This window comes from Moschus berezovskii, chromosome 2 (genome assembly GCF_049115385.1).
Source record: "Moschus berezovskii isolate FMDL1 chromosome 2, NW_MosBer_1.0, whole genome shotgun sequence".
NCBI classification, from domain to species: domain Eukaryota; kingdom Metazoa; phylum Chordata; class Mammalia; order Artiodactyla; family Moschidae; genus Moschus; species Moschus berezovskii.
Genome location: NC_142461.1, coordinates 93436434 through 93457960, shown reverse-complemented (window position 1 = coordinate 93457960; position 21527 = coordinate 93436434). Strand labels below are relative to the sequence as shown.

The 21527-nt window shown below is 38.2% G+C and overlaps 1 protein-coding gene and 1 pseudogene across 1 annotated transcript; one reads left to right on the top strand and one right to left on the bottom strand.

The window, feature by feature from the left end:
* The first annotated feature begins 447 nt into the window (after window positions 1-447).
* On the top strand, window positions 448-995 carry LOC129538476 (protein S100-A10 pseudogene; annotated as a pseudogene).
* A 3743-nt stretch (window positions 996-4738) lies between these two features.
* On the bottom strand, window positions 4739-20180 carry TNFAIP6 (TNF alpha induced protein 6). Its single transcript, XM_055398695.2, has 6 exons — window positions 20004-20180; window positions 16158-16295; window positions 14385-14546; window positions 13159-13387; window positions 11006-11046; window positions 4739-5430 (listed from the first exon to the last, which is right to left on the bottom strand). Exons 1-6 carry the CDS (start codon window positions 20095-20097, stop codon window positions 5252-5254), a joined length of 843 nt encoding a protein of 280 aa, XP_055254670.1. The 5' UTR covers window positions 20098-20180; the 3' UTR covers window positions 4739-5251.
* Between the last annotated feature and the right edge of the window lie 1347 nt (window positions 20181-21527).

Here is a 21527-nt window from a genome sequence, read left to right as displayed (position 1 = left end):
CCTCATGCGAAGAGTTGACTCACTGGAAAAGACCCAGATGCTGGGAGGGATTGGGGGCGGGAGGAGAAGGGGACGACAGAGGATGAAGTTGCTGGATGGTGTCACTGACTCGATGCACATGAGTTTGTTTGAACTCCGGGAGCTGGTGATGGACAGGGAGGCCTGGCATGCTGAAATTCATGGGGTCGCAAAGAGTCAGACACGACTGAGCGACTGAACTGAACTGAACTGAACATCATTCTAAATTTCACTCATTTTAGAGGAAGAGGAGGAAGGGGAAGAGGTGGGGTGCGCCGAGGCCCCGCCGGCCTCCCGGGCCCCTCCCGCCTGCCTGCCCCCGCCCCCACGTACTAAGGCGCCCTGCCGGCGGCGCCGTGCTCGCTGGCCGCGCGTCCCCGCCAGCGAGTGTCCCTGCCGCGCCTCCCGCCAAGCATGGGTTTCAACCTGCAGCAGGGGACTTATATCCTGCCCTTCAGGTTTCAACTGACTTCACCAAAATGCCGTCTCAAATGGAACACGCCATGGAAATCATGATGTTCACGTTTCACAAATTTGCTGGTGATAAAGCTTACTTAACAAAAGAAGACCTGAGAGTACTCATGGAAAAGGAGTTCCCTGGATTTTTGGAAAATCAAAAAGACCCTCTGGCCGTGGACAAAATAATGAAGGACCTGCACCAGTGTCGAGATGGCAAAGTGGGCTTCCAGAGCTTCTTTTCGCTAATCGCTGGGCTCACCATCGCATGCAATGACTATTTTGTAGTACACATGAAGCAGAAGGGAAAGAAGTAGGCAGCACTGAGCAATTACTCCTGCCCTGATAAGAATTCTCATAAAGGGTCACTTAAGGAATCTGCCCCACAGCTTCCCCTGTCTAAGGATTTCTGAGCAGATGGGACCCATAGAAAATGTACAAATAAAATCCAACTCCATTTTGAGAGGCAGAGAAAGAAAAGTCAATTAAAGCCAGATAAGCTTTTGATTTTTATATTGCTTGCATCCTTTTGCTCTCAATAAACAAATTCCTTTAAAAAAAATTTAAAAAAATAAATATTTCACTCATTTTAATATTATTTTCTGAAAATTTTTAGAGGATTTATATTTACCACCATTATCATCAATAATAATTCCTATATCCTGGACAGCATTATAATTTTCAAATGTTTACACATTCTTCAATTTATTATTTAAATTCCTATTCATGGTACAAATATAATCAATAGTATTCCTTTGCCAACAAAGATCTATATAGTCAAAGCTACAGTTTTTTCAGTAGTCATGTATGGATGTGAGAGTTGGGCCATAAGGAAGGCTGAGTGCCAAAGAATTGATGCTTTTGAACTGTGATGTTGGAGAAGACTCTCGAGAGTCCCTTGGACTGCAAGGAGATCAAACCAGTCAGTCCTAAAGGAAATCAACACTGAATATTCATTGGAAGGACTGATGCTGAAGCTGAAGCTTCAATACTTTGGCCATGTGATGCAAAGAGCTGACTCATTAGAAAAGACCCGGATGCTTGGAAAGAGTGAGGGCAGGAGGAGGCAGGGACGACAGAGGATGAGATGGTTGGATGGTTGACCGGCTCAATGGACATGAGTTTGAGCAGACCCTGGGAGATGGTGAAGGACAGGGAAGCCTGGCATGCTGCAGTCCATGGGGTCGCAAAGAGTTGGACACGCCTGAGCGACTGAACAACAACAACGTTGTATGGTGACAGATGATAATTAGACTTAAAATGGTGATCATTTTGTAGTGTATAAAAATATCAAATCACTATGCTGTACACCTGAAATAATATAATATTGTTAGTCAATTATCCTTAAATTTCTGAAAGCTATGGGAAAAAAACCAAAAAGCCTATGGATGTGAGGGAAAAATTTTTTTAAAAAGGGTGAAAAAAATCATGAGTAAGGAAGTGGAAAAATATTAGATGTAGACAGGAGAATATATGAACAGAGAAATGATATACTAGCCTTATTAACTAAATTAATTTTCTGAGTTTAGAGAAACACCACTCTTCTGTTTACAACTTCTTGTGTATGCTTTGTTATCTAGAGTTAGACTTTTATTCTTGTGTCTAAGCCTGCATGAAATTGATTAAAAGGTGTATTAGCTTTCTATCACTGCTCTCCTCAAATTATAGCATACTCAATGGCTTCAAACAATATGAATGTATTATCTTATAGTTCGGTAGTTCAGAAATCCAGTGGGGACTCATTGGGTTAAATTAGTGAGTCAGCAGAGATGCATTCTGTCCAGGAGCTCTAGGGGAGAATGTCTTTCTTTGCCTTTTCCAGCTTCCAAATGTCACCCACATTCCTTGGCTCATGGCCCCTTTCCTCCATCTTCGAGGCCATCAATGTTGCATCTTTCTGTCCTTGCTTCTCTTGTCACATATTTTCTTTCACTCTCTTTTCTTAAGCCTCCTTCATCTACTCTTAAGGACCATTGTGATCACGTTGGGCCCACTCGGACAATCCAGGATAATATCCCATTTTAAGATCCTTGACTTAATCACTTGTGCAAAATCCCTTTTGCCAAGTAAGGGAACATATTCATAGGTTTGGGGGATTAAGTTGCAGACATCTTAGGGGGAGTGCTGCTCTGGCTACCATAAATTTAATATCTTGTTCTCAGACCACAACCTACTATCTCTCCAATGTGTCCCCTTTTATGCTGATTCGACAGCCCTTTAAGCCCCTTTGAGACCTTTACTTCATTGAGTCTACTACTTTTCTACTATTCCTTATTTCCTGTCTTCTCTTCACTATTTATGAATCTAAATTTCCTGAGTTATCATTGCAATGCCTCCTGACCTACATCCTCTATTCCCTTACCCCTGTCTTATCACACTCACTTGGCAAAAGCCCAACTCTGGTGATTCCTACTCTCTCACTAATCTGTCCTTGTCCTTATATAGCTGAACATGGTCCGAGAAAAATAGCCTTGCTGACCCATCTCCATTAAGGTCCATACCACAGGGAATTCCCTGGCAGTCAGTCGTTAAAACTTCCACTGCAGGGGGCACAGTTTCTGTTGCTGGTCTGGGAACTAAAAAATCTTATGCCACGTGGTGTGGCCAAAAAGTTTAAAAACAATTTTTTTAATTAAAAAAAGAAAGGTCCCTATTGCAAAGTTCATATGTGACTTTCAGTTCAGTTCAGTCACTCATTCGTGTCTGACTCTTTGTGACCCCATGGAATTTTAGCATGCCAGGCTTCCCTGTCCATTACCAACTCCTGGAGTTTACTCACTCATGTGATTGAGTCGGTGATACCATCCAACCATCCTGCCTTCAATCTTTCCCAGCATTAGGGTCTTTTAAAATGAGTCAGTTCTTTGCATCAGGTGGCCAAAGTATTGGAGCTTCAGCTTCAGCATCAGTCCTTCCAATGAATATTCAGGACTGATTTCCTTTAGGATGGACTGGTTGGATCTCCTTGCAGTCCAAGGGACTCTCAAGAATCTTCTCCAACACCACAGTTCAAAAGCATCAGTTCTTCGGCACTCAGCTTTATTTATCGTCCAACTCTCACATCCAAACATGACCGCTGGAAAAACCATAGCCTTGACTAGACAGACCTTTGTTGGCAAAGTAATGTGCTATCTAAGTTGGTCATAGCTTTTCTTCCAAGGAACAAGTGTCTTTTAATTTCACGGCTGCAGTTACCATCTGCAGTGATTTTGGAGCCCAGACAAACCAAGTCTGTCACGGTTTCCATTGTTTCCTCATCTATTTGCCACAAAGTGATGGGACAGGATGCCATGATCTTAGTTTTCTGAATGTTGAGCTTTTAGCCAACTTTTTCACTCTCCTCTTTCACTTTCATCAAGAGGCTCTTCTTTTTCACTTTCTGCCATAAGGGAGGTGTCATTTGAGGTTATTGATATTTCTCCCAGCAATCTTGATTCCAGCTTGTGCTTCATCCAGCCCAGCGTTTCTCATGATGGACTCTGCATATAAGTTAAATAAGCAGAGTGACAATATACAGTCTTGACGTACTCCTTTCCCAATTGGGAACCAGTCTGTTGTTCCATGTCCAGTTCTAACTATTGCTTCTTGACCTGCACACAGATTTCTTAGGAGGCAGGTCAGGTGGTCTGGTATTCCCATCTCTTTCAGAATTTTCCACAGTTTGTTGTGATCCACACAGTCAAAGGCTTTGGCATAGTCAATAAAGCAGAAGTGGATGCTTTTCTGAAACTCTCATGCTCTTTCGATGATCCAATGGATGTTGGCAATTTGATCTCTGGTTCCTTTGCCTTTTCTAAATCCAGCTTGAATATCTGGAAGTTCATGGTTCACATACTGTTGAAGCCTAGCTTGTAGGATTTTGAGCATTACTTTGCTAGCTGCTGCTGCTAAGTCACTTCAGTCGTGTCCGACTCTGTGCGACCCCATAGACGGAAGCCCACCAGGCTCCCTCATCCCTGGGATTCTCCCGGCAAGAACACTGGAGTGGGTTGCCAGCATGTGAGATGAAATGTGCCCTTAATGTGCCCTTAAAACCTGGTATTTTCCTAGTGCATTCACTTTCTAGCTTCTCTAGAAGATACCTTCGTCTGCTGAGTGAGTATGGCCCCACCTGCCATCCAGCCTACCACCCATCCCATTCAGTGTCATAAAGTCCAGCTGATCTACCTCAAAAATTTTTTTATTTTAATTAATCTCTTACTCAGTAATTCCACCTCTAGGACCCTATCTTGAATAATTAAAGGGATGTCCAAATACATATATGTTCAAGGATGTTTATTGAAACAATATTTATAAAAACAACCAATAACTCCCACAATAGAGACAGGCTTACAGAAAGTATGGAACAATCATACCATGGACATTTTACAGTTATTCAAGTTCATGTTTTTGTAGAATACTCTGTGATAGGGGAAAATGTGTATACCATAAAGTTCAAGGTTAAAAAATTCGAGATGTCAAACTGTACATAGAATAGGGTTCAATAATTTGAAGTATGAATACATATAGATGCATATATACATATACCACAAATTGAAAAATGACTAAAAAAGTATGTATAAATTTAATGCTTGCTATTTTTATGCAAGGAGATTATGGGAGATTTTATTTTCTCATTCAGAGTTTTCTGTATTTTCCTGTTTTCCTAAAATTATCAGGTATTGCTTTCACATTTAGAAAAATAATAAATAAATGTTAATAATAATAATATAAAAGTGAGATCAAAAGTATTCCAAAAGATAGAAACATAAATATGGAATGTCTTTTTTTTTTGCTTTTATAAATGGCTAAATCTTCCAGCTAAAAAGTTTTTATTTCCAGTAGAAGTAGTACTAGTAGTACTTGCATTCTTTCCTTGACTAGATTTTGATAGAGGATCCACTGCGATGTATTTGATTTGGAAACCTCCTGCAGTCACTGAAGCATCACTTATGAACTTCAATGTCATGACATTTCCTGGGGAGGAAGAAGATGCAGAAGAACCAAGATGTTACTCTCCTTTAATTTGGCTGACAGTTCAAAGACTTATTATTCTCATAAGGAGAATATAAAAATTCAAGAACAAGACTCCTAGAATTCAGAACTATATTTTCAAGTTGTTGAGTCTGTAGTATCATTGCCAGGTGAAGCAAGGACTTCCAGTTTTTTCCTGTGGCTCTCAAATCTGTCCTACAGGAAGTTTTGTCTATTCTGCTTTAAAAGGTTTTCTTTGTAGAAGGAACATCCATAGAATTACAGGAGAACAGGCAGTTCAAACCAGTGAGATACAGATGGGTTATTTACTAAATGATGGCAACAAACCTTGCATTTGTTAAGAAAAAAAAGGAAAAAAACCACAAAGCTAGATCTCTCTTTTAGACAAAGCATGTAACTACATTTTCCCTGCATTAAAGACCAACATGTACCAAAAATGAAAAAGAAAAACGTCATTATATGAAATATGTAGGAATATTTTTCTTTTTCATGTGGGAAAAGCCTTCTTAATCCAAATCACAAATCCAGATTTCTTTGCAAAACCCCCATACACACTGAATACTAATGTTTGCTTTTGTCAAGCACAGCTTTAAGTGTCTTTCATCTGATTTTCCACAGCAACATGATGAGGTGCATACTATTAAAATAGTCATTTTATAGATGAAATTGAGGCAGAGAGCCTGAGTAGCTTGCCCAAGGCCACAGGGTTTCAAATGGTAAAACCAGGTTTGAACCTAGAGTTCATGCTCTGGTCTACTGCACTCTTCTCAAACTTGGGAGAGCTGCTTAAATGAAAAAAGAAATTTTTTCATGTAGACTACTCAACTGGTTAAAATAAAAATTGGCACAGTAGGGCCTAGTGCTAATTTGCTGGCATCTATCCACATCTATGGCGTCCCACGTGGCACAGTAGTAAAGAATCCTCCTGCCAATGCAGGAGACACAAGAGTTGTGGGTTTGATCCCTGGGTCAGGAAGATTCCCTGAAGAAGGAAATGGCAACCCACTCCAGTGTTCTTGCCTGGAAGATTCTACGAACAGAGGAGCCTGATGGGCCACAGTCCAGGGGTCGCTAAGAGTCAGACTCGACTGAACACACACACACACATACCCCCCTAAGTGTACATTACTTGTGACCCCAAAATTTCACTTTTAGGAATTAACTTTTTTTAAAAATAGCACTAACAAGTAGAAATATGAAAATATCTAGGGGACTTCTCTGGTGGTTCAGGGCCCAAGACTCAGCACTCCCAATGCAGGGAGCCAGGGTTGAATCCCTTGTCAGGGAACTAGATCCTACATGCCACAACTAAGACCAGCACAGACAAATAAATAAATATAATTTTTAAATGTCTAGTGAAATGTTAAATAGCAAAAGGCAAAAAAATCAGAAACAACTGCCTTCAGGATGTTAAATATTGGTGTATGACAAATTATGGCACCTATTAAGAGTCATTAAAAAGAATTAGAGTGATCTGATTATACAGTGGAAGTGAGAAATAGATTTAAGGGACTAGATCTGATAGATAGAGTGCCTGATGAACTCTGGATGGAGGTTCGTGACATTGTACAGGAGACAGGGACCAAGACCATCCCCATGGAAAAGAAAGGCAAAAAAGCAAAATGGCTGTCTGAGGAGGCCTTACAAATAGCTGTGAAAAGAAGAGAAGCGAAAAGCAAAGGAGAAAAGGAAAGATATAAGCATCTGAATGCAGAGTTCCAAAGAATAGCAAGGAGAGATAAGAAAGCCTTCCTCAGTGATCAATGCAAAGAAATAGAGGAAAACAAGAGAATAGGAAAAACAAGAGATCTCTTCAAGAAAATTAGAGATTCCAAGGGAACATTTCATGCAAAGATGGGCTTGATAAAGGACAGAAATGGTATGGACCTAACAGAAGCAGAAGATATTAGAGGTGGCAAGAATACACAGAAGCACTGTACAAAAAAGATCGTCACGACCAAGATAGTCACGATAACGTGATCACTGACCTAGAGCCAGACATCTTGGAATGTGAAGTCAAGTGGGCCTTAGAAAGCATCACTACGAACAAAGCTAGTGGAGATGATGGAATTCCAGTTGAGTTATTTCAAATCTTGAAAGATGATGCTGTGAAAGTGCTGCACTCAATATGCCAGCAAATTTGGAAAACTCAGCAGTGGCCACAGGACTGGAAAAGGTCAGTCTTCATCCCAATCCCAAAGAAAGGCAATGCCAAAGAATGCTCGAACTACCGCACAATTGCACTCATCTCACACGCTAGTAAAGTCATGCTCAAAATTCTCCAAGCCAGGCTTCAGCATTATGTGAACCGTGAACTTCCAGATGTTCAAGCAAGTTTTAGAAAAGGCAGAGGCACCAGAGATCAAATTGCCAACATCTGCTGGATCATGGAGAAAGCAAGAGAGTTCCAGAAAAACATCTATTTCTGCTTCATTGACTATGCCAAAGCCTTTGACTGTGTGGATCACAATAAACTGTGGAACATTCTGAAAGAGATGGGAATACCAGACCACCTGACCTGCCTCTTGAGAAACCTGTATGCAGGTCAGGAAGCAACAGTCAGAACTGTACATGAAACAACAGACTGGTTCCAAATAGGAAAAGGAGTGCGTCAAGGCTGTATATTGTCACCTTGCTTATTTAACTTCTATGCAGAGTACATCATGGGGAATGCTGGGCTGGAAGAAGCACAAGCTGGAATCAAGATTGCTGGGAGAAATATCAATAACCTCAGATATGCAGATGACACTACCCTTATGGCAGAAAGTGAAGAGGAACTCAAAAGCCTCTTGATGAAAGTGAAAGAGGAGAGTGAAAAGGTTGGCTTGAAGCTCAACATTCAGAAAACAAAGATCATGGCATCTGGTCCCATCACTTCATGGGAAATAAATGGAAAAACAGTGGAAACAGTGTCAGACTTTATTTTTTCGGGCTCCAAAATCACTGCAGATGCTGATTGCAGCCATGAAATTAAAAGACACTTCCTCCTTGGAAGGAAAGTTATGACCAACCTTGATAGTATATTAAAAAGCAGAGACATTACTTTGCCAACAAAGGTTTGTCTAGTCAAGGCAATGGTTTTTCCCGTGGTCGTGTATGGATGTGAGAGTTGGACTGTGAAGAAAGCTGATCGCTGAAGAATTGATGCTTTTGAACTGTGGTGTTGGAGAAGACTCGTGAGAATCCCTTATACTGCAAGGAGATCCAACCAGTTCATTCTAAACGAGATCAATCCTGGGTGTTCATTGGAAGGACTGATGCTAAAGCTGAAACTCCAATACTTTGGCCACCTCATGCGACGAGTTGACTCACTGGAAAAGACTCTGATGCTGGGAAAGATTGGGGACGGGAGGAGAAGGGGATGACAGAGAATGAGATGGCTGGATGGCATCACCGACTCGATGGACATGAGTTTGTGTGAACTCCGGGAGTTGGTGATGGACAGGGAGGCCTGGCGTGCTGTGATTCATGGGTTTGCGGAGAGTCGGACACGACTGAGCGACTGAACTGAACTGAACTGAAATATACAGGGCTTCCCAATTATACTGTGACTTTGAAGTAGCTCCATAGTCTCAATGTTTATCATGTTTTTTTGTTATAGGAAGACATCTGGAAAGCTGGACACCACATAGTTGTCCAATGCCTTTCTTGGGTAGGAAGAGGTGAGAAGAGTGGGCACTTTCTTTCCTTATATACTTTTTATTAAAGTGGTACAACTATGGGTAGTTTTTAGTTTATTTTCTGTTTTTTGTTTTTTAATATAAATATCCTTGGGTGAGTAAGCATATATTTAAGAAGAAAACTAGATCAAAATGTTAATGGCATTATCTTGACTGAGAGAATAGTACTTTAAACTTATTTTATATATTCTTTTTCTATTACTCTGTATCAGTGTGTATTCTTCCTGCTGTTTTGCTAAATCTTTGGCATTTTATTTAACTATGTTCTTTCTGTTGATTTGTTTCTCTTTGAATAATAAATTGTGTGGGTTTTTCTTTTTTTAGTTTCTTGCAGTTGTGCCAGAAAAACACTGATTTGGTGTTACATTTGGAGCCTGTTTTTGACAAAATAAGAAAAATTGGAGTTTCAGGCTTCCTTTGGATTCTCCCTCTGTTTCACTTTTTTAAAAATAGAATTCCTAACCCCCTCCCAACTACCCTCCTATATCTCATAAACTGTCTTCTTTTAGTTTTCTGTTAACATGAAATATGTTCTCAAGTAAAGAATAAGAGATAAATAAAAGTTTAAAAGATTACTCTTCTTAAGGAGATGGTGACATTGTAATGAATTAATAAACTTTAAGCATTAATCATTCCAGTATTGAACAAGAATTTCCATCTCCTGTAATGATTCATCAATGAAAATTGCATGCACTGCAAAGCTAGGGTGTGGTACTAATTTAGCTTGTAGTATCTCAGTTTAAGGACTGTTTGGAAATTGCAATTCAATGTAGCTTTGGTGTTTTTAGTTGCAGAAGTATTGTGATAATTTTTTTTTTAATGTCTCGGAGGAAAAATAGAGCAAGCCAGAATGCCAATTACTGGTGCGAGTGATAAAAATAAAGAGAAAAATGAAGACGTCGAAGAAAGTAAAAGTTCTTAAACAGAAAGTAGGAGTTTGAGGCAATAGCACTGGTATTGCTCATTGCGATAAACGTATGCTGCTCCTGGAACATTTCTTGGTGCACATTTCAAGGAACAGTCTCATAAAATAATTAGCAAGAGGAAAAAGATTTGGAAAGCATTGCTCACTATGAAGTGAAGTCGCGCAGTTGTGTCCGACTCTTTGCGACCCCATGGGCTGTAGCCCACCAGGCTCCTCAGTCCATGGAATTTTCCAGGCAAGAGTACTGGAGTGGGTTGCCATTTCCTTCTCCAGGGGATCTTCCCAACACAGGGATCGAACCTGGGTCTCCCACATGCAGGCCGAGCTTTACTGTCTGAGCCACCAGGGAGTGCCTTATTGCTCACTATAGTTAGGCTTTTAAGATTAACTATGCGTAATTAGCATAGTAAAAGTTCTCTACCGTCTTCTAACAAAGAAACCTGTTTAACGTTGTTTAACCCAATGTTTCCCCAATTTACCTGACTTTAGAGCCCTTTTATCATGTAATATCTATTAAAAACACCCAACAGAACTGTGATCTTCATAAGACTTTCTTGGGATTGCTGTACTAATGTGAAAATGCAATAAATACAACTTAAAATTGTTTTCAGTGATGAAAGATATTTTTAACAACTTGACAAATTACTTCAATCCTTTATCAATGAAAAGTTTGGGCCTTTTGTTACCACATTTTATGGGAATTATAAGATACAGCAGTATTTATGGATTTTTCAGACTCAAGACTATCTCAGACTGCATTTCCTGCAAGTAACCAGAGACTACAAACTTTTTAAAGTATAAACAATTCTTTGCCTTTTACAAGCTAGCAAGCCATGTCTGTCTTCAGTTCTCAACTTTAAAAAGTTATGTAGTAATAACTCTTGGGATCCTTCACTTTCAGTGACACTGAGAAAGCAAATCATAGTTTTGTTCCTCGATTTAGAGCCATTACCTGTACTAATGATGTCTTCTGGAAGCTCATCTCCACAGTATCTGAAAGAGAATTTTTAAAAAGGAGAGGTCACATGAATGATTATAATATAGCTCTTGCAAGTGACTAACTGATAATTGATGTACTTTATATTTCCCCCAAGAGGTGTGTGTGTGCTCAGTCATGCCTGACTCTTTGCAACCTCATGGACTATAACCTGCCAGGCTCCTCTGTCCATGGACACTTTCCAGGCAAGAATACTGGAGTGGGATGCCATTGCTACTCCAGGTCTTCTAAATAATGGCTCAGTTTTCTGTTATTTACAACATTTTATTGTTTATTTATTTTTACTAGAATTTATAAGAGAGCCTGCGTGAGTGCTAAGTTGCTTCAGTGTGTCTGACTCTGTGTGACCCTATGGACCATAGCCTGTCAGGCTCCTCTGTCCATGGGATTCTCCAGGCAAGATTACTGAAGTGGGTTGCCATGCATTCCTCCAAGGAATTTTCCCGACCCTGGGATTGAACCCGAGTCTCTTACATCTCCTGCACTGGCAGGCGGGTTCTTTACCACTAGAGTCATCTGGAAAGCCCTTGTAAGAGAGAAAAGAGGCTAAAATATTGTTTGAAATAGACTTCTTGCAGTATTGAGATTCTTAAGAAAGAATCTGTGGCATTTCTACTCTGAGTGTCTACAAAGCTTTTTGTGTGGTAGACAATTTGAATCTATTTGGGAAATTTAAAAAATTTGTTTCTGATTAATCTCATGAAGTTTTCTTCACAGTTAAAGAAGAATGGGGGGTATGATTGATTTAAAAAGGAAAAAATTACATTGGACCTTATAAGATGATGTGATTTTTATCTGAATCATGGCTTGAAAGGAATTCCCTTGCACATAATTATATAGAAAGTAAGGGTTTTTGTTAGTTTCTAAAGAAAAAGTAGTTTATTCCAGAGAAGGAGAAAGTCTATCATAAAGGTAAATCACACAGTATAATCCAATAAATAACAAATTAGCCTGTAGATTAAAAAGTCATTTTATCTAGAACTGTAATTGATTTCTGAAACTAGATTTAGAATAAAAATGTTATCTTAAGTCCCAAGGTAGGAGGTCCGTTCTTTCAAAAAAGACTTTGTTCTTAATTCCTCAGATCCTACTTCTAGTCTTCTTCAAACTATTTTTTAAAACTATTTGTATTTTTTTCCATAGTAGTAGTCTCAGCTAAAGAACAAAACAACAACAAAAAAACACTTTCCATCCAAAAACTGCTATTCATTTATGCAAGAAACACTTTTGTTTTTCTTTCTATTTAAGTTACAGATTTCAAAATCAATAAAAAGATATTGTCTATTATTTTGAATTATCCCCACCACTATTTTCTTTCATTAAATTACTATCATGGATAATAGAGAATTGATAACTGATAACCCATTGATGATAGATATTTTAAAATACACATTAAGTGGGGACCTGAACATATAAAACACCTACCTGTGCTCTCTTTAATTTATAATATTTCATACAATGTTGCAAAATTTGTATCGTAAAATTTAAACTGTGTTAGAGATATTGGGTGAGAACACGCACCAAAGATATTGAGTCCCAGCATGTTGAAATATGGAGAGAGATACCGAGGAAAGGAACATTTGTTTTTTCATGGCAAAGAAAGCTATTTTTAAGAAGATATCCATTGTGTAACTAGCTAAACTGTATGAGAGAAGGGGATTTAGTGTACTTATTTACCTTCTATCCATAATGCTTATTACAATGCTTTGTACACAGAAGAAAGGCAACAATTACTGAATTTATAATTATTTTTAGTAAGTTGACAGAAATCAGAACTCTTAAAAACCCCAACAAATTTCCCATCCTACATATCTTCTTTCTTCTGTTAGTCAAATCTTGAGGTCTGCATAAATAGAATATTTAACTTTTACAATTCAACACATCAAAAAGTAGCTATCACTATTTTAATCATAAAGGGGTAGCAGCTGACTATGGCTTGTTAGGACTAACAGTGCAAAGAAAAATCTTGGTTAGGAAAGGAAAAGATGTTTCAGGGGAATAGATAAACTGGAAAATCAATACTGTAGGGACAGTTGGGGAGAAATTAAAGAGAATCATGCAAAATATCAGATGTTCATTAGCTTCCTGGATGGAGACGCAACACATACCTTCCCACAAAGCCATGGACATCATCGTAACTGTCATATACTTCAACATAGTCAGCCAAGCAAGCCGGGTCATCTTCAAGGTCAAAGTCCAAAAAACTCAGGTGAATGCGCTGACCGTACTTGAGTCTAATGTGCCAGTAGCAGATCTGGTTATCATCATACTCATTTGGGAAACCTGGAGATTTAAAAATTCTCTTTGGATCTGTAAACACGCCACCACACTCCTTTGCTGAAATGAGAAAAGGAAAAAAAAAAGCATTTAAAAAGATGATTCCTACTTTAAAAAGATATTCATTTCTTAGTGTCCATCTACTTAGTACTTTTTATGAAATAAAAATAAAGACATGAATAAATATATAGCCTCCATAGTATATTGTGTGTAATTGTAGCTGAAGAATAACCGTATTTTTTTGTTAATAGTTGCGAAATTCTCGAAAATAAACATAGACCACTTGTGATTTTTTTTAAAAAAGTAAAGTGGCAAAAAGAAATTGGAGAAGGAAATGGCAACCCACTCCAGTGTTCTTGCCTGGAGAATCCCAGGGACGGGGGAGCCTGGTGGGCTTCCATCTATGGGGTCACACAGAGTCGGACATGACTGAAGTGACTTAGCAGCAGCAGCAGCAGTTTTAGCTAATTCACTGTGATAAGTTTATAATCTTCTTTTTTTTTCTCCCTTGTGCTCAGGAAGTTCCCTGGCACAGAAAACTAAATTTGAGATCTCACTTGCCTACTAATTATCACCTATCTGATCTGGGGAAAGTACTTATGTTCTTGAACTTTCCATTTCCTGAATTCTAAAATGAGTATAACAATAACTCCTTGCAGAGTTGTGAACATTTAGTGACAGTGTGGATGAAGGGATATAAGTCAGCGTATGGCACAACATAATCATTCTATGAATGGTAGTTGTTATTAATAATTATCATTACTGGGGACTTCCCTGGTGGTCCAGTACTTAAGAGTCTGGCTTACAGTGCAGGGCCCGCAGGTTTGATCCCTGGCTGGTGAACCAAGATCCCACAAGCCACGGGGCAGCTGATCCCACATGCCATGGGGCATCTAAGCCCACACACTGCAACTAAGACCTGATGCAGCCAAATGTATATTTAAAAATTTTTTTTTTAATTATCATTATTAAATTGATTTGTCTCTGGAAAAAGACATTTCTTTTTCATAACATGTAACTGTTTTTGTATAGTATAAAATTACTATTCTCCACAAACCATGTGGGTTGTAGCAATATGCGTCCCATCTTTCACTTCTATTGAGACGGATTCCATAATCGATAATACCAGTTTTTCCAAATCCACAGTTGGGCCCTGGCTTCACAATAGGGTATCCAACTCTGCCCTTGGCCATCCACCCGGCAGCACAGACATGAAATCCTGCAAGAGAATGGAAGGGTAATGGCTTAACTTGTATGTTCCCTCAGCTGAGCAAAGGTCATCTCAACCAAGATGGACCTTCCCAACAGGGACAGTGTCTTAACTGCTGAAATCCAGTTCATATATAAGGGGAAAAACGGTTTTCTTAAAAAATAGTTTGAACACATATAAAAGTTCTTATAACATCTGACTTTTACTAGAAAATGACATCTTGGCAAAAAAAAAGATGGACTAAGAAATAATAATACCATGGATATGAAAACAATCCAATTTCAGAGCCTACTTCTTTTCACAAATGATCCTGCTAGGGCCATGAGATAACTAAAATTATCACCAATACTGAAAAAAATTTTTTCAAATAACAGTGTCTCTTTCAGGATCAATTAAGATATCACTAATATTTTTTAAAATTTGAATAAATATAAAAGCACTGAACATTTCAAACAAAGCCTCAGCCCTGTTTTCCTTGCTCAGCTTTGCAGGCGTTTTTAATATTTGCCAATGCCATCCAAGAACGATTTGACTACAAGTCTGGTGGCCAGTAATGGCTCTGGCTTTTGCATGCATCATTCCAGTTACTGTGTCACACACAGCCCTGTGGGTATAGACTGAGCAGTCATCTGGGGAAGACTCTGGGCCATTTTTGAAAACACCTTTATTTTTGTCTTGGGTAATATAAAATATTTGCATGAGCTTTGCCAGGTATGTTCCTATAAGCAGAGGGATTTCTTTAACGGAGAAGATAATTCTGAATGGAGGTGACCTTTTGGATTCTCCTGAAAGTCCAGGAGAGACAGTAGCAGCCCTCTCGCTCTCTCCCAACCCCCAGCTTTTATTATAAAGAAGCAAACAGTATTTGTTAATTACTGGGTTTTCACCAGGTGTCCTGACATCATGTTCCCAGTATCTTTCATCTGGTGCTTTACAACTCTTTTCCTCATGACTTTTGATCCTAAAGTACAAATGTATTCTCCCACTTAATGTTAAAAAAGAAAAGGAAAAACTTGAAAAAAAAAATCACTAAATTCACTGTTTCTTCTACCAAGTGAATTTCTTTGTAAGATTCAACATAGTAACATCATTTAACAGCTGAGGAAACCCACAGAGATCAAGACAAGATAAAATGGTATAATATTAAAAATGAATAGCAATGGCATTAGAATTAATGAGGAAGGTGGCTCAGAGGTTAAAGCGTCTGCCTCCAATGCAGGAGACCCGGGTTTGATCCCTGGGCTGGGAAGATCCCCTGGAGAAGGAAATGGCAACCGACTCCAGTATTCTTGCCTGGAGAATCCCATGGTTGGAGGAGCCTGGTAGGCTACAGTCCCACGGGGTCGCAAAGAGTCGGAAACGACTGAGCGACTTCACTTTCACTACATGATATCTTCATTTTCTTTTGACTTTAATTTATTTGCTCTGAATGGGAGGTGACCCCAACTCAGTTGCTTGTTTTAGAAACTGTCCACCATCTAGCTCTAGGCAGAGAAAATGGGAGAAGCCAGAGGAACTATTAGCAGAGGTGAAGAAGTCTTAAAAAGAGGTTGCAGAAAAGGTGGAAAAAATTTTTTTCCAAGGGTGAAAAAGAAGAAATATTATGTTAAAAGCAGTTACCAATTTTTCTGGCTGCCTCTAACTGCTTGTAGGTGGCAAGATGGCCACCTTCATATTCACACACCGCCTTCGCTTCTCCGTAGGTGAGCTTGTATTTGCCGGACCTCGCTTCCCTGTGGTACACGCCTGCTGCCTGTTCTGTGAATTCACAAAATGTCGTAAATGCACTCTTATCCATTCTTGTCAAACAAGGGAAATTTTGTGGCCTCATCTGGAAGATTACATCAGCTATTGTTCCTGCCAAAGGGTTCCCTGGGTCGGCTGCCTTGAGTGGCTGAGTTTTCATTGTTAGAAAGCTTTGGGAAACATTTTGAATGAGGGGAATTTTGAGGGGACACAGAGAGAAACTTGAGACTAAGTTAGGTTTTTGAACTGAGACCCGAAAGAAAGTTTTAATACAGCATTGTATTTCTGCACTATCCAAAGGTGATAAAGTTTTAACATTTTTTGGGGCTTTGTTTTAAAAACTTGGAAAGGTAAGCACTAGGAAAAGAAAAGGAATGAAAATTGAAAAGAAAAGCCAGTGAAAATTGGCTCATAATGAAGGAGAAAAATAAGCCAAAATATCCATTTGAGGCAAATGAGTAATGCAATGTAATTGAGAATTTAGTAAACAAATCAAAAACTGAGGAACAGTTTGAAAGAATCCAAAGGCACCAAACAGTGCATTAAAGAAAAGAGAAATAGATAAAACGACAGCTGAGAAAAAGTGGGACATACCTAACTACCAGTTCCTAAGTTCTTTACCTGGTTTGTCTTTTTTTAGTTCACATTTGTTCCCAGCACATTTTAGATGGTATTAAGTCATATGTGAGCTGTCTCCTAGTAGATCACTGTTTAAATTGATTGTTTTGAGTTTGGAGTGCATTTTGCCATAGAAACAATGTGAAAAGATTCCCAGGACAATAATCATAACATAGCTCTAATAGTTCTGTGTAGACTATCAAGATTATCGTTAAGTCTTGGTACCCTGACTGGTGTAATCAAGCCACCATTAAGACCATTTCCAACAAGAATTCATATTTCTAGCCTTGCAGCAAGATATGAATCCAGGTGTATTAGAAATACTGTTCTTTACTCTCTACCCAAAGCTGAAGTTTACAATGCCAATTCAATAGGAGATGCTGCTTGGAATTTTCCCTGCTTTTCTAGACTCATGAGATCCTGCTCTTATACCTTGTATGATAAAAGCCTATCACACATACACAGTGCATTAATCAGTCTATACTTAGAGGTCAGAAAACACAAGGAATATCAAAGTCATTTGCCCTTTTGAAAGTTACCTACTTTCCAAATGTCCTTCATAGGAAAAGCCTCATTAACTCAACTTTTACCAGTTTCCAATGTAGCTGTTTTAAGAATTTACCAGGAGGTACTTTGCTAGATTCTGGAGAATCAAGCCCTGTTCTTAAGCAACTTGGGCACTAATGGGCAAGACAAGTACATCTATTTTGAAGTACAGGGATACTAAGGCTTTTAGTAGAGAAGAGAGACATGTAGTACTTACTAATATATACGATGGAGATGATTGTTACCTTTTAAACATATTAGAACTATATTTGTTTTCTAAAATATCTTTATTTGAAAAAATTTTGATTATTTTGTCTGCCCAGGTTTCTCAATCTAAAATTTCCTTTATATTTTACTCCCAAAATAAATATCTGTGTTTTAGAAACAAGACAGCAAGCTAAGTCCCACATCACCAAATGAAGACTTAAGTATAGTTCCAGCTTACCCAGAAATGGAATCTTAAACCAGTCAGTCAGAAGACTCCTGATCATCACTAGTTAGATCAACTGCCTGATAGACTATTGCTATCCCCTAAAGGAAAGTAACTTAGCCATCAAAAGCCTACTTTTTTGCTAGTAAAACTTCCTTATGCCTGCTCCTCTCTGCCTATAAAGTTTTGCATTTTGTACCACTCCTTAGAGCTCCGTCTGTTAAATTGGATGCTGCCAAATTCAAATGGATTTTTGCTCAGAAAACTCAGAATTTTATGTATGCCTCAGTTTTTCTTTTAACAGGTTTGGAGGGGAAAAAAATAAACAGAAAGATTAAAAAATAATTTTAAGTTTTCTTCCAAGTAGTTTTTCTTATTTGTACATTTTTTGATTTTCCATTTAAACTAGTTGAAGTCACTTGTCCTTATGTGTCTTAAAATTTACTATCTAAGAAACTAGAGTATACAAGAGTTAAAAATAAACCTTAGGGTCCCTTACTTTAGACTTCTCATTTTACCAGCATGGAACTGAGACCAAGAATTTTAAGTGCCTTGTTCTTGATAGTTGTTAGCAGATTCCTGCCTTCTAATTCAACTCTCTTCCCCCTCTAAACAGTTTTCTAATACTACATTGATCTAACCAACTGTAAGCAGTTTATGCCAGGCTGACTGGTCAATAATTTGTCCCACTTTGAAGCAGTATGCAATCACTCCAGGCCTCAGATGTGCAACATACTATTAACAAATATTTGGGTTTGCTTCCCTCTACCTCTGGGACAGAATGTCTATTGTCCAGGTTTCTATTTTGGTGATATACAACAACACTTAAAAAAAAAACAACCCAAAACTGCATTTTACTTCATCATTAGAGAATTTGACAGAATTTCAGTTTATCCATTTGGGTTCAACTCTTACTAGCTTTATGATCCTCTTTTTCATTTTTGACAAATAGGTGTATGTTTCCCAAGTTCAATGGTGTGTAATGAAAATAAACAAGACTTGCTCATTCCTCTAGTACATTCCAGACCCCATCTTGGCCAAATGGATTGCACTGTTCAGCATGAAAGTAGTTCACTAGCTCAAGCTGAAAAAAGAGGCAGTAAGGCTGTGCATTGCAAATCGAGCTTTTTAATGAAATCCGCATGGCTGTAGTTATTACCAGAAAGAAATACGCTGAAAGGGAAGATATTCTACAACTCTGGGCCGCTTAGCAAGCATAAAATCAAGATCTAGGTTAATTTTGCTTTCTCTTTATTTCTCTGTTTTATATAAGGATCTGTCCATTTTCTTGAGCAATTCAAAAAATTTTCATCATCAGATACAATAGCGAACATAAAGCAATAATAATCTGTATCATGAGAATTAAAACATTGTTTAGAGTACTCTATGGAGCATTTGGGGTTTTATCTATTTAGTTTTTTTTTTGGTCTATTGTTTATATTCTCAGTTAGGCCTGTGTCATTTCCTTACATTTAACAAAACAAAACAACAAAAGAAACTTTCCTTGTCTAACAAAGAGGTAGCAAAGTATTTAAATGGCTAGCTCAAACAAAAGAAATCAAGTGATAAGAAGGCATTCAGAAATACAAGCTTTTTTCATTTTTTCTATATTACAAGATGGCTTTGTAAAACTAGTCAAAAGATGTTTGGAAAAACATGAGATATACTACAGGTCAGAGTACACAGAGCCGTGATTGTAAAATTATTTTATATTCCAGTTTACCTGTTATAATTCTCTTATGGTTACCTGTTATGAAATCTGACTGCAAATGCATTGAAATAAGAACAAAATAATATATTAGTAACTTTATTTTGTTAATGACACTTTCCCCATTATACTACCACACCTGCTTTGAAAATTTTAAAGGACATATTCAGATGGACTATAAATATTAACCTCTATTTTCTACTCAACAGTTCACTTTATAAAAAGCTATTCCTAAATTTTAGAAGCATGAACACTTAAAAAAAAATGATATATACATTCCACCAGCTTTTTTTCCAAACAATTTCTTAGAAAACATCAGCCTTAAATAGAAGAGAAACATTTACAACTTTGATTCACTTCTGTATGAATTCAACAAAGTGACTTCCCCAGCAAGAAGCTCATGAGTGAAGTTTCTTACCAAGCCATATGGAGTTATGAAAAGTTCCATTCTTGAATCCCCATCCTTGAGCCTCTTCCCATAGCAAGAAAAATAAGTAAATTAAGATGATCATATCTCAGTCGTAGAGAAGGAATGTCCTGTTAGGGGCTGTTCGGGATAAATTCTCAGAGCAGAGGCTGAAATATGTCTGAAACATCTGGTTTCCACATCTTTTAAATGTTTTTTTTTTTTTTTTCAGCTGTGAGGTCAGCAAGTGCTCTCCAATGGCATTTTCTGCTGTAGAGTTACACAATTAACTCACTGTCTGAGGCAAATCCTCTGACTCATTTGCATTGGCAACTCAAACTAAGAATATAGTACGATCATCTACATTTTAAAATTCACTTACTTGGAAAGGGAATCATTTATTTTGTCTGTCACGGACACTCTTCTGTTAGGAAGTTCTTTATAACTTGGTGCAGATTCAGCAGTGGTTTCAAAAAACAAAAGAAAGACATTTCAGTAGGAATTTTAAGAGAAACCCTGAGTATCTCATTTGCAGTAAGTCAAATGTGGTATGGGGTTTGGGGTTAAACACTAATCTTGAACTTGACCCTGGTAGTAGTATTAATACTTCAGTTTAGTTCAGTTATTGTAGAGCTTGAATAGAAGGTTTGAAACAAAAAGTGTGCATAGTTGGCCAATTCTGAACTGTCTCCAGTGTTGTAGGATTTCTTTATTTTCTGTCTGCTTCTGTCTTAGGGTGGGATTTGTTGCAGTCCTTAGATTACTGTGGTCCAAGGTAGGTAAATACATCATTTTTCAGAAAAGTTGTTCAGTTTCAGATGCTAGGACATTCCAACAGTTTGGGGCTATCTTATTAGAACACAAAATTTTCCAGGCCACAAATCCTTGTTATTTTGGGAGGAAGGTGGATTAGTAGATTGTCTTAATATACGGTACTAGTTTCCCCACTATAACTTTGAAGATTATCAAAATAATAGGTACAGTTATCATAGTGAAGTCACCATGCCTTAAAATGCCCAAACTTTCCTCTCCTTTTGTGCAGGGTCTTTGGGTAACTTGTTTGGTAATACCCCACTGCTCGTTTGCTCCCTGGCCTTTCCTGTTGATTGACAGCCATTTGGGGAGGGACAGCTTTGACATCTCTTTCTCATTGGTCATTCTTTGCTACTTATCCTCTCTACTCCTGCGGCTAAACTACTCCCATTTGTTCCTATTATATTCATTTCTCTCATGCTTTCTTTGTTCCTCCTTTGATATTTAATCTTTTGAAACTGTCAGCTTTCTGGACTTGCTCTGATCTAAAGTTAACTTGAATCTCTTAGGCATCTTTGCATTGTACATCAAAGGCTTGCCCTGATCTCATCTCCCCTGGAAAGAGCAGTTGTAGGAGGTAGGCTGAGGTTACAGAATTTACTAGACACTCACTGAGGTTGGATAAAGCTGTTAGGATTCAAAAATGTCTATTTTGGACCCAGAGCAAATGAGAGATGAGATGATTATATACCAGCTCACCCATAGAATTTCGAGGGTTTAAGT